At 37.7% G+C, this 13,928-nt stretch overlaps 2 protein-coding genes across 3 annotated transcripts in view; one reads left to right on the forward strand and one right to left on the reverse strand.

The window, feature by feature from the left end:
* On the reverse strand, positions 1 to 11,898 carry slc2a13b (solute carrier family 2 member 13b). Of its 2 annotated transcripts, XM_065291194.2 has the most exons (13): positions 11,787 to 11,897; positions 10,352 to 10,842; positions 5,877 to 6,036; positions 5,522 to 5,727; positions 5,338 to 5,446; positions 4,989 to 5,152; positions 4,777 to 4,897; positions 3,970 to 4,095; positions 3,728 to 3,846; positions 3,480 to 3,632; positions 3,167 to 3,327; positions 2,531 to 2,599; positions 1 to 375 (listed from the first exon to the last, which is right to left on the reverse strand). In XM_065291194.2, the coding sequence occupies exons 2-13, from the start codon at positions 10,815 to 10,817 to the stop codon at positions 367 to 369; spliced, it is 1,863 nt and encodes a 620-aa protein (XP_065147266.1). In that variant the 5' UTR covers positions 10,818 to 10,842; positions 11,787 to 11,897; the 3' UTR covers positions 1 to 366. The 2 variants fall into 2 exon arrangements, with proteins under 2 accessions (XP_065147266.1, XP_065147264.1); XM_065291192.2 differs by having other exon boundaries at positions 1 to 2,599; positions 11,787 to 11,898.
* A 26-nt stretch (positions 11,899 to 11,924) lies between these two features.
* Positions 11,925 to 13,928, forward strand: part of lrrk2 (leucine-rich repeat kinase 2) — a 46,363-nt gene continuing 44,359 nt past the window's right edge. Inside the window, exons 1-4 of the mRNA XM_065291191.2 lie at positions 11,925 to 12,299; positions 12,475 to 12,554; positions 12,894 to 12,991; positions 13,245 to 13,333. Coding sequence (XP_065147263.1) covers positions 12,164 to 12,299; positions 12,475 to 12,554; positions 12,894 to 12,991; positions 13,245 to 13,333 — 403 coding nt within the window. The 5' untranslated portion in view covers positions 11,925 to 12,163. The remainder of the gene's footprint in view (positions 12,300 to 12,474; positions 12,555 to 12,893; positions 12,992 to 13,244; positions 13,334 to 13,928) is intronic.

Genomic DNA, 13,928 nt, shown 5'->3' on the forward strand with positions numbered 1-13,928 from the left:
TAAAACATCCACTTCATTTTAAAAAAGTCATTCACAAACATTTATTTATGAAAGTGTACACATTAATCATTGCACAGTTTAGAAATATATATCAGCAGCTATTTCTAAGTCACAAGTGTGGGTCAGAAAATGCAATCCAGTTGTGAAAATATTGCATTTAAGGTTAAATATACTTCTTATTTAAGATGTGGTTTGTTATACTCTCTACGAATGAATCATCAGGCCATAATTATAAAATCTACATTGCATACAAAAAATTGTATCACATAATAAGATTGTATTACAATCTCACAACTTGAATATCAACTTTAAAAAGGAATAATTCAGTAAACAAGCAAATCTTCATGTCCACAAATAGAGGCTTCATTACTGCAACTACAGTAGAAAAATATTTTACAAAAGTAAATAACACTGTCAACAACAAATATATATAACAGACTTACATCAAAAAGGTTGGCTTCAGATGTTTAATTAATGTTATTTTATAAAGGAATTGTGGTAACACTTTACTTAAAGGGGTCTTCATAAGACTGACATGACACCTTCATAATCATGACATGACACGTGCCATGAACATGAAGGAGATCATGCATTTATGTATGTTTATGACAACTGTCATTAAGTGTCATTCGTTCAATGATGACATTGTTTGAAATGTCTTTTATGAAAAATTGACATTAACTAATACATCATAACTTGTCATGACAAACTGACATTACAAAGACAACATAACCGACAACAAACTGAATTAAAATGTCATTAGGTGTTAATACTCTGTCAAATAGTTTTATAACAACATTATGAATATTCTTCAGTTAATAATGTTGTTTTTTAAGTTTCCTCCAGGTGTTTATGAAAAAAAATCAATCATCCAATAATAATAATAATAATCTTCATCATCATTATTAAAATTGATAAAATAATATTTAATCGCATTTGAAAACCGATTCACCTAAAAATAAACAGTACAATAATGGGTTAAGCCATGCAGCATTGGGAAAACAGTTAATAACATTAAATTAATAAATTAAATGAATTCAATGTTTTGTTAGTTTTTTCTTCTATGTCAGAAAATTTCAAAACCCTCTGTGTAAGAAAGAACAAGTTTTGTTAGTTGTCAATTTTTTTATGTATTGTGCACATACATAAAGTTAACTATAATATTTTTGACGTGTCTGTTGCATTTTGTTACTAATTATTTTTGATAGTATTAACACTTGCTGACATTTTAAAGGATTAATCCATTTTCTTAAAACCACCACCATTTTATCCAAAATGTTGATTTCTTTTTTTGTTCAGTTGAGAAGAAATTAGGTTTTTTGAGGAAAACATTCCAGGATTTTTCTAATTTCAATGGACTTTAATGGACCCCAACACTTAACAGTTTTAATGCAGTTTAAAATTCCAGTTTCAAAGGATTCAATTACATCAGGTCGTGATGGCGTGTCACAGGACTGGGTGGTGAGTGGTTTAAAAGTGCATATTTTTATTATTCTTGTCAAAAATGACAATGGTTTCGCTAGATAAGACCCTTATGCCTTGTTTGAGATCGTTTAGAGTCCTTTGAAACTGCAATTTTAAACTGCATTAAAACCCCAGTGTTGGGGTCCATTAAAATCAGAAAAATCCTGCAATGTTTTCTTCAAAAAACATAATTTCTTCTCGACTGAACAAAGAAAGACATTAACATTTTGGATGACATGGTCATGAGTAAATTATCTGGATTTGTTTTTAAGAAAATGGACTAATCCTTTAATGACAAGTTTAAGTTGTACCACTGTAGTTGAGGTCAAGAAAAATCTTCATGATGCTGTTATAAAACTATTTGACAGCGTATTAACACTTACTAAAATTTTTATGACAGTTTAATGTTATGTTAACCCCTAAAGAGGTAGTTTTTTTTAAGTTTTGAAAATTATTCTGCTATGTCATTTTTATGACAGATTTACGACAAGTTGTAATAACAAAGACAATTCAAACAATGTCATCTTTACATTAAAAATGACATAATTGAACAAATGACACTTAATGACAATTGTCTTAAATGTGCATAAAATCTCCTTCATGTTCGTGGCACGTGTGATGTCATGATTATGAAGGTGTCATGTCAGTCTTATGAACACCCCTTCAACAAAAAGTGTTACCGGTATGGTCAAATTCATTTAATTTTAAAGTTAGCTCTTCCAGATATAAAATTGTCAGCAATTGTCAACAATTACGCTCGCTTAAATATATGTATATATACATTCATAAAATCTTCCTACATAATGTAAAGAATGTTTTGTGACAATTTCTTTACCATTGACTGAGATAAGAAAGCTGCAAACATAAATATTTTCAGCAAACACTATATTTAAGTTTGCTTCTTTAATATGGCAAGTCATGGAAATAGCTGTTGAGGGTCCAAAATATTTTTTACTTTTCAGAATTACATTTTTTGTGTGAACTTCCACTTTAAATAGGAGTTTCTATAAACAATTTTTATTAATTAAGTTATTATTATTAGTTTTTAAGTTTTGGCGCTACTCACTGATATGTAGGCAATGCTGCCCTCCGGCTCCAGTGTACCATAATGCAATGCTCCCAACTCCAATCGAGGCTGGAATGTCAAATACTGACAGTTTCATTAAATCTTAAAACATATATACTAAGTGTGCAAAATCATCCACCACATCCCACTTCCTGAAGCCTCATCCACATTTCAGCTCATGCTTACTGTTAGTATTATTTGTTAGTACTAGAAATTTTATAAGATGGGTGTGCAGCTCATTACACCTTAAAACATAAAACTACAAACTATAAAAGCCCAGTTTCCCAACAATTTGATAAAGTATGGGTCACACTCCAGAGAACAATGTTATACAATATCTTGGCACACTTCCTGTTTCATAAATCCAGTCAGTCCTGCCATGCATGAAACATCCTTTACATAAACAAACAACTTGCTCGTCTCTTTACATGTGCAAATACAATCACCACAGAAATATCAGTTGACATCTTGATGATATCTTAAAAGTCACACTGACCCGATTTAACATTTACGAGTCAACATTATCCTTGAATCTCTGGAATGGGAACCACGGCAACCCTCGCACCACTAATTCACAGAAATCTATTGATCATCATCAGTAACATCTTCATCGGAGCGATAGTTCCCTCCTTTTACCCTGATGTAGTGTACACCCTGACTCCCAGCGCCGCAGGTGCAGAGCCTTCTGCCAAAAAGAGACTCGATCTCCTCCAAACGCAGACCCTTGGTCTCCGGCAGACAGCCCACCACGAACACAAAACCCAGTAGAGCCAGACTGGAGTACAAGAAGAAAGCTCCTGTGAAGACAGAATAGAGGAGATAGCATTACCATCATTTTTGGAAGCAATGAAACAATCTGGGATTATTTCTATAGTGAGTATAAAATAATACAACTACTAATAAAAGTTTCTTTGTTTACTGTCAACGTTCACTGTGTACTATGTTGTACCGTAGTATGTGAGGTACTGGGCCACGTGGAGGAAGGTCAAAGAAACAAGCACATTACAGATCCAGTTGACCCCAGCAGAGCAGGCGTTTCCTGTACTCCGAGCCCAAAGTGGATAAATCTCTGAGTTCACGGTCCATGGCATAGGACCCATACCTTGTCCAAACACAAGATGCATAAAATACTCTGACAATTAATACTAACTGATGAGTATTTCATGTCAAGATAAATGATGGGTACTGCAAACTCACCTGGGGCAAAAAAAGCCAAATACAGAATAAGACCCAATAAAACAACCCAAGAATAAGATGTTGGGCAGTAGTTATATGCCCAGAATGCACCTGTGCTCTCCTGTGTGCCATTGGAACATCTTAATATAACACAAACAAGACAGAAAATAAAGACACAATACAGTTACATTTTAGAGGAAGGCACAATACTTTTACATGCAGATGAAATCCATTTTGCACAGATATCTCTATAGACTCAGTACCTCCCCAAAGCAGCGGTCTCAGTGTTGGCAGCATCTATTGGCAAACAAGAGGACTCCACTACAACTGTGCCATTTCTCCCATAACAGAAACCACAACCTGGATCCAACATGCACGGTTCACAGAAACTGCATAGACAGATACAAACTCCTGTTTATATTTGTGTAGTTTTTAACGAAATGCCAATAAATGCTTATAAATGTACATCTGCGACCACACACTCTTAATTAATGCATAAAGTATGCTATTGTATAAAGCCTACACAGTTACATAGTAGAAAAAATATTTATTTCTTAATTGTTAATATTAATAAATTAACTTTTTATTGAACAGCACAGGCTTATTGCTGTAGGTGCTATTTTATAAAAGCAAGAAGCCAGTTAAAGGCGGGGTGCATGATCTCTGAAAGCCAATGTTGATATTTGAAATCATCTAAACAAACACGCTCCTACCCTAATAGAATCTGAACCTTCTTTTGATAGACCCGCCCCACACATACGCAACCCAGGCAATGATATCGGTTAGCAGACACGCCCTTTACTGCTGATTGGCTACAGTGTGTTTTGGTACTTAGCCTGACTCCCTTTTTACAAAGCGTTTTTCAAAAATTGTGCACCCCGCTTTTAAAGGTAGTTCACACCAAAATTAAAATAAGCCAACATTTTACTCTCAAGTCATCTTAAGTATTATTCGCACGGGATTAATATTATTTGTGAATATTTAAGACTGCACATTATGATGTACATGTACTATATTATGGGAAATAAGCCTTTAAACTTAGTGTAGTACAGAAGCAATAGGAAACTTACCCATATGTATTGCAGGAGGAGCTGTTGAGGGAGGGGTCACTAGGGTGAAAGGTCACAGGTGGAGAGGCTTGAGCAGATAGCAGGAAACCAGCTGCCAGGACCATCAGACTTAAAGCAGTGCCTGTGTAACACACATTAAACTGTAGTATACTGTACAACACCGCTTACTGTTTCTGAAAATCCCTATCTGTTATGTGTGTTTGTATTCTCACCCAGTATACTCCCTAGTGTCAGTTTTCTGCGGCCCACCCTCTCCACAAGCCACACCCCCACGAGGGTAAACAGGAAGTTGGTGAAGGCTGTGGCAGCAGCCAGCCAGATGGCCGTCCGATCATCCTGTACTCCAGACATCTGCAGTATGGTGGCACTGTAGTACCTGCGGTCAATGGGGAAGCAAATTTATTTCCTGGATCAGAATGAACGCATGTTAGGTATACTAACATACTAATTTTGTTGGCGTACAGTAATTTTGTTTGATAAACAAAATCAAATGTCCTTAGTCATATTACATAAAATCTGGGCTTTTTTTGCATCACTGTAAATGTGAATTATTTAACCTACATGACCGTATTGATTCCAGAAAGTTGTTGGAACATCTGTAGACCACAACCCACGATCAGTGCACGCCGTACCGGAGCATACCTTAGCATACGCCACAACACCAGACCATCTAGAAGATATTCAATATATGAACACACTAGAAGAGAGACATATGTCAAAGTTAAGCAACATGCGACCCGCTCACCACCAGTATCGTTCCTCTCTTCCTCAATGCTGCTCCTCATGGCCTCATACTCCTCATCAACATTTATACCGCCACGGATCTGAACAAGCACCCGCTGAGCCTTCTGGGTCTCCCCCTTCTGCAAAAGCCATCGAGGGCTCTCCGGGAGAAAAAGGAACCCAAAGAACTGCAAAGCAGCCGGAACCACAGACAAACCCAGCATATATCTACAGCATAAATAACATGTCTCACAAATGTTGCATTTTGGTCTGGTTTTATTTGTAGTAAACAGACGTATACTGTAGTTTTACATTAAAACATTAATTAAAATTTCTGTAATGTTTCTATGGTTTACTTCAAAAATGTACCCACCCACCTCCAGCCATCATTCTGCATGTAGCTAAAGGCCCCATCCACCACACTGGCTATGAACTGACCGCCAGTGATGAACAGAGTGTTAATGGTGACCAGCTGGCCTCTGAGCTGAGGAGGAGAAACTTCAGCGATGTAAACCGGCACGGTCATAGATGCAATACCTGCATCAAATACAGGTTTTAAAAGAACAAGGGAAACACACATTTACAGGTGCTGGTCATATAATTCAAAAAATTGAAACTTGTATATTATATTCATTCATTACACACAGACTGATATATTTCAAATGTTTATTTCTTTGAATTTTGATGATTAGAACTGACAACTTATAGTATCTCAGAAAATTTGAATATTGTGAAAAGGTTCAACATTGAAGACACCCACACTGTAATCAGCTCAAAACACCTGCAAAGCCTTTGAATGCTCTCACAGTCTAGTCCTGTGGGTTACACAATCATGGGGAAGACTGCTGACTTGACAGTTGTACAAACGATGACCATTGACATCTTGCACAAGGAGGACAAAACACAAAAGGTCATTGCAAAAGAGGCTGGCTGTTCACAGAGCTTCCAAGTAGGGATGCACCCTAGTAAAATAAGTAAAAAGGCCGAATAAATTTTGCCGAACAATGACGTTTTTAATGACGCAATCAAACCCGCGTAGAGTGAGAGGCGGGCGCTTTATGCAGCAAACATGTCAGCAGTGTGGAAGCACTTTAAAGTGTCAGAGAAAGAGGCAAAAACGGCCGTTTGCAGACATTGTTCTGCTGAATTGTCCAGAGGGGGTGCGTCTGCAAAAACGTACAGCACTTCAAGCTTAATTTATCACTTAAAATCAAAACACCCCGAACATCATGCAGAGTACGAGAAAGACACGGCGGCGGCAACGGCAACAGCAGCAGCGAAAAGAAAAGTAGCTCCCGGTCCCACACCCACTCCATCTGTGGCTGACTTCTAAGAAAAGTCAAAAAAGTTTGCCAATGACAGTGCCAAAGCTAAAGGTATTACGAAAAGGATAATGGAATTCATCGCATTGGATGATCAACCATTCTCTGTTGTAGAGGATGTTGGATTTCGCAGGCTTATAGACTATATTGAGCCCCGTTACACCATCCCTAGTAGACGGCATTTCTCAGACGTGTACTTACCTGAGATGTACAACGTCATTTCAACTAACGTCCATGAGCTTTTGGCTACAGATATTGCAGCCCTCAGCTTCACGACTGATATTTGGAGCTCGGATGTGAGCCCCACTAGTATGCTGAGTTTAACTGCGCAGTGGATCGACACAGATTTTAAGCTACAAAAGATTGTGCTTCACTCACAAGAGTTTAGAGGGTCCCATACAGCTGTAGCCATATCTGAGGCGTTCGCCAACATGTTTGACACTTGGCGTATCGACTGATCTAAAGTGCATGCGGTAGTAAGTGACAACGCAAGAAATATGGCTAAAGCCATGGAAGATAGCAATCTGAAAGGCATACGGTGTATGTCACACACAATTCAACTGGCGGTCAACGAGGGACTGTTGAGTCAGCGCAGTATAGCAGATGTGATAGCGATAGGCAGGAAAATTGTTGGCCATTTTAAACATTCACCGCTTGCCTATTCGCGCCTACAATCTATCCAAGAACAGTTCGGAATGCCACAAAAACGTTTCCAACAAGATGTGAGCACAAGGTGGAACAGTACATATTATATGCTGGAAAGCCTTTTTGCGCAAAAGCGAGTCTTGGCTACATACATAGCAGATCATGACCTGCCCGCGACATTCACCGCATACCAGTGGGTGTTAATCGAGAACGTTCTCTCTCTTCTCGCCCCCTTTGAGCAGATAACAAAAGAGATAAGCTCATCTGATGCATCTGTGGCAGACGTCATACCCTTACTTGCAGCACTAAAGCGTCTTTTAAACAAAGAGGCTGAAACAGACCACGGAGTAAAAACAACTAAAAGTGCGCTCTTAGAAGCTGTCAGCTCACGATTTAGTCAGGCGGACTCAGAACCCCTGTACTGCATCGCGACTGTGCTTGATCCACGATATAAAGATCATTACTTGGATGTGGGGAAAAAGATGAGCACACGAGAAATGATCCAGGCCGAGTTGGATTTGGGAAAGCCGCTAGGTGATGGAGACGGTCAGGTGATGCACAGTGCAGGAGATGAAAACAGCGCAGAGAGTAAACGGGCTCGTACTACAGATGAGCCGCGCACAGTCTCGCTGTCTGACATGTTCGATGAGATCCTCCAAGAGAATAACCCATTTGCAAGACAGAGGACAAGCTCGACCGTTCAACAGTTAGATGGGTATCTCTCAGAAGTCCCCATCCCCAGGAGCAATAACCCTCTCGAATTTTGGAGGACAATCAAGGCCGCTTTCCCGACCTGGCGCAGATGGCACGCAGGTAGGCTACTTGTATGGGAAATTAATTTAAGATTTTATTTATTTTTTGGATTATGGTAACACTTTATAAGTAGTTTCTATTTTTAACATTAACTATTTTTAATTTAAATTTAACTATTTTCAGTGTAGTAAAATAGTAGGCCTACACTGGGTTTCAACCATTTCATTATCTTGAAGACATTGTTCGTTTTGAAATAAGCAACTGTCAGAAAACTGCAATAAAATGTTCAACTATTCTGCAGGTACTTGTCTGCTCCATGCACAAGCACCGACAGTGAGAGACTGTTTAGTGCTGCATCTCATGTCATCGATGAGAAGAGAAACCGACTTTCATGTGAGAAAGCAGAGAAGCTACTTTTCATAAAGAAGAACCTGCCACTTTTCCTGAAGAAGTAGGCTAAGTAGGCTTATGTCTAGGACAGTTATTCATTTGTTGTGGGTTCATCCACATTTTTTGCACTATTCAATGCACATTTGTTGTTGTAGACATACAGAGTTACATTCTTTCAGCAGTCAGTTATAGGCCTAACATAGGCTATTCAAGAAGGGGGGCTGGCTTCAAAAATGGCCAAATTTTTTTTTTTACTAATTTATTTATTTTAAGTTATATTGTGCTTTGTTTGTATAATATTTGCTGGAATGTTCAAAAATGTTCAGTGTTAAATAAATATTTTGAAATTGTATTTTTGCTATTTGATTTATTTATCTGAAAAGCAACACAAAATAGTAAAAAGCACATTTTTACTATTTAATTATTGTAATGGTGAAAAAATTGGCAAAATAAATGGAAAAAATGCGAAACACCGCGTTCGGTATTCGGCCTTCGGCCAAGCATTTCAATATTATTCGGCTTCGGCCAAGAATTTCATTTCGGTGCATCCCTACTTCCAAGCACATTAACAGAGAGGCGAAGGGAAGGAAAAGATGAGGTAGAAAAAAGTGTACAAGATACACTTATAATAACCGAGATAACCGCACCCTGGAGAGGTTTGTGAAACAAAACCCATTCAAAAACGTGGGGGAGATTCACAAAGAGTGGACTGAAGCTGGAGTCAGTGCTTCAAGAACCACTACACACAGACGTAAGCAAGACATGGGTTTCAGCTGTCGCATTCCTTGTGTCAAGATACTCTTGAACAACAGACAGTGTCAGAAGCATCTCGACTGGCATAAGGACAAAAAGGACTGGACTGCTGCTGAGTGGTTCAAAGTTATGTTCTCTGATGAAAGTAAATTTTGCATTTCCTTTGGAGATGAGAGTCCCAGAGTCTGAAGGAAGAGCGGAGAGGCAAACAATCCACGTTGCTTGAGGTCCAGTGTAAAGTTTCCACAGTCAGTGATGGTTTGGGGTGCCATGTCATCTGCTGGTGTTGATCCACTGTGTTTTCTGAGATCCAAGGTCAACGTAGCCGTATACCAGGAAGTTTTAGAGCACTTCATGCTTCCTGCTGCTGACCAACTTTATAGAGATGCAGATTTTATTTTCCAGCAGGACTTGGTACCTGCACACAGTGCCACAGCTACTAGTACCTGGTTTAAGGACCATGGTATCCCTGTTCTTAATTGGCCAGCAAACTTGCCTGACCTTAACCTCATAGAAAATTGCATTGCTGCAGTAATTCAGGCAAAAGGAGCCCCACCTAAGTAAATGTGGGGGAGATTTAGAAAGAGTGGACTGCAGCTGGAGTCAGTGCTTCAAGAACCACTAGTTGTAAGTTTTTCCTTAGTTGTCAGTTATAATCATCAAAATTAAATGAAATAAACATTAGACCTATTAGTCTGTGTGTAAAGAATAGATATAATGTAAAAGTTTCACTTTTTGAATGGAATAAGTGAAATAAATCAACTTTTTCATGATATTCTAATTATATGACAAGCACCTGTATATATTTATATAAATATATTTAGACCATTTAGTTGATGTGAAAAGATTTTCAACCAGCAAAACAAAAGAAAATTTCTGGACAAAATCGCCCACCCCACCTTTAATTTGAGTTAGGTAAACTACTTGGCACAAAAGCCAAGTACACAAAAGTCAACTTTTGATTTTTTACAGTGTATGGTGTACTGTACCTAAACCAAGCCCAACTATAAGTCGTCCAAACAGGAGAACCTCTTTGTTGGGCGCAGCACTCAATATAACACCACCGGCGGAGAAGATAAAGCTGGCGAGAAGTATGCAGATTCTCCGGCCGAAGACCCCGTTGAGATACCCTCCAGCCAGAGCAGACAGGGCCGCGGCACCTACGGTGACGGAGACCAGAAGCTCCTGCCACAGAGAGCTCAGGTTCATCTTCTTCTTGAGCAGCAGCATGGCTCCGGACACCACACCTGTATCATAGCCGAACAGGAACCCACCCAGAGCTGAGAAACCCGCCAGGATGTAAACGAAACACGGCGTGCCATACTGGACAGATTTGATGTCATCTGTGGATGTGGGTGCTTCCTGGACTCGGTTGTTGGTTGGGACATCAGGCTGTGTCCTGATTAAACTCCTCTTGTCCTCGACTCTCCTGTCTCCGCTCACCTTGTCCTCCATCCTCTGTAGCTTATGCACATTGTTTCTTAAAGCAAAGAGCATGCAATACGCATTTCAGTGAAAACAAAAGCCACAACTAAACCCAACATGACAGCATAGCCACGTTGGCAATGAACACACCTCACGAAAATATCACGATAAAACAAACATGCATAATTTAAATACCTACTGTAATCATAATCATTCATTTCATTTGTGTGTGTAAATCTACTGACAGAAATAAACCACGGAAAAATCGTGTAAAATCACTAGACAAAAGAAATATAATCTCAACTAGCGACATAACATTTGTAAACAAATATTTTGATCGGTTCCTTTAAACGATTCAGCGAAACAGATTCACAAAGAGTTTGAACTTTCACTCGATTCTATTGGATAATACTTTAAAAAAAACGTATTAATCATATTTTAACAGCGCTATTATAGTGTCTGGTCAAATATTAAATAATTAAAATAAATAGTTACATAAAAACAGCACTGGGCAGTATTAAATGGACATACACAAAAGAAACAGTAAAACGATTCATGAGTCAAACGAACCGTCTCAAATGAATCAGACTTTGTCTACATTGCAATTTCTGTTTATAAACCAAGATTTTGTCTACACTCTAAGCACTACTAAGTGTTCTTAAAAATGAACTTTATCTATTACGTATAAACATCATAACTGCCAATGTGCGCGTGCATTTCTGGTATTAAATATCGGATTAAAAATAATAAGTTAAATATTTTCGAATGGCCGCAAACATTCCGTGCATGCTTTTTAAGGTTTACAATTAAGACTAAATTAAAATAAAATAAAAACACCGAGTAAGTTCATGAAAAATGACACCGTACTGACTAAGTTACATACATATTTAATGACACCGACTGTATCAGCGCGTGACGTTAAAATGGCAAAACGTCTCCCAACATATGCATGTTTAATAGTAAAACCGCGATATATGAGTGTTTTTCATCATAACCTACCGTGCAAAGAGTCGGAGAGTTGTTTCTACTGAAAGTTATGTGTTTGTTTGGCTGGAGGACTGAACGCTCTGCCTTTCGCTCGCTCTGTCGCGCGCAAACAGGAAGTCTCTGAGTTTCTACAGTCATATGATTCATATCCCATAACGCAGTGCGGACATGATCGAGATTTTCACCACAGAGACCTCAATCGGGAACTGTTGTAACTATTAGTTACATCAGTCTTGCGCTACAATCTCATCTTCTGCACTGATGTCGGTTTGCAGAAGTACTAATATCATCTGCTGTGAATGGGATATGATTTACTGCTGTGTCCACGTGACCATTGACTAACAGAAGATGGTTTAAAACTTGGCTTTAATGTCAGACAGTAATCCATCATGGCAGATAAAGAGGAGTTAAAGATCAGATTGAAGAAGCTGCTGGTGAGACTGAATCTACAGGAGGGAAAGCAGTTGGGTACTATGGTCCAGATCGTACAGGACCTCCTGTTCTTGTCCCATACAGATGACTGTGGTGAGTTTTGACCACTGAATCTGGTATCATGAATTATGGATTAATGCATTAAAGCTTTTATATTAAACAGGAATGCAAACTGTTAATATAGATAGAGCTTCCTGACCATGTGCTTTTTCCATTGGGACATCTGCTGTTGATATTTTTAGCTTTGTCTTCTTCTTTTGTCCTGCAGTTGAGTTGTTTGCTGATCAAAATGTTCACGTGTCTCTGATGCTGGTGCTGTCAACTCATTTTAACAGCAAAGTTCAGCAGGTGGTCATCATTTCTGCACGATACCTTATATATGCACATGGTTTTCTTTTAAAGCTTTGCCCAAAAAAAAGAAACAATGTATCTCAAAATGATCCCAGATTATTTAATGTATTCATTCTTATGGTATCTAGTATGACAGTAAATGAGTACAGGGACGACATTGTTCAAATATTGTTATACAGTGTTTATTTGTTTTGCGACATAAAATAATGTAAAAATTCCTCCATTGTTGATTTTTTTATGAAACTACCCCATAAAGAATGATTCAAACCAAGCAATACACAAACCTACAACTTGAAATCTTGTGTTTAAAAATAGTAACAAGTGTTTGTTTCATAGGTTGGGTGGTCTCTGTTGTGTCGTCTGATGGAAATCTGTCCCTCAACTCTGGACAAACTGGCAACCCCAGCGGACCTTGACTTGATAGGGGTGCACCAGTAAGTCTCAGATATTAAAATATAAAACAATTCCAAGAGTCCTAAGTAAAGTAGCTGTTTAATAATACCGTTAAGTTATACACTTAGACCAACTTTCTGTGTCATTCATTGAAAATGAAAGTGAAAATATGAAAAGAAATTCCATTGTTTATCCGGTTCAGATTTTCCAAGATGACGAAAGTTTTATGGATGAGCTGATTCATGCAGAGGTCTGTCCATACATGTTTATAACTGTACCCATGTTTGCTTACAGGCACATACTGAAGATGTTGTCCATGTATCATAAAGATGCCAAAATGATGATGGTTGGTCTCAGAAGTCTGGCTCTCTTACTGAAGTCAGGTAAAGCTTACCCTCAATTTCCACAAATACAAAAAATATGTATACAGAAAGTATAGTATACTATACACTGCAAAAAATGACTTTCTAAGTTAGTATTTTAGTATTTAAGCACAAATATCTAAGAATTCTCAAGTCAAGATGCATTTTCTTGATGAGCAAAATAACCCAAGAAAATAAGTCTAGTTTTAAGACAAAACAAATATCAAATTTAAGTGAATTTGTGGATTAAAAAAAGCGAAAAAATCGGGTAAGCAGAAAAATCTTGAACTTTTTTCTTAAACACTTAATTCAAGAAAAATTCATTTTTCAAGATTTTTTGCTTGTTTTATCAGCGGATACACTCAAATTTGATAAATTTTGTCTAAAAACTTGACTTATTTTCTTGGTTCATTTTGCTCATCAAGAAAATCATCTTGATTTAAGAATTTGTAGATATTTGTACTGAAAACGAGACAAAAATACTAAGTAAGAAATATACATACGCATATATATATATATATATATATATATATATATATACACACACACACACACACACACACACACACACATATATATATATATATATATATATATACTTATATATATATATAAA

This window comes from Paramisgurnus dabryanus, chromosome 23 (assembly GCF_030506205.2).
Source record: "Paramisgurnus dabryanus chromosome 23, PD_genome_1.1, whole genome shotgun sequence".
Classification (NCBI taxonomy): domain Eukaryota; kingdom Metazoa; phylum Chordata; class Actinopteri; order Cypriniformes; family Cobitidae; genus Paramisgurnus; species Paramisgurnus dabryanus.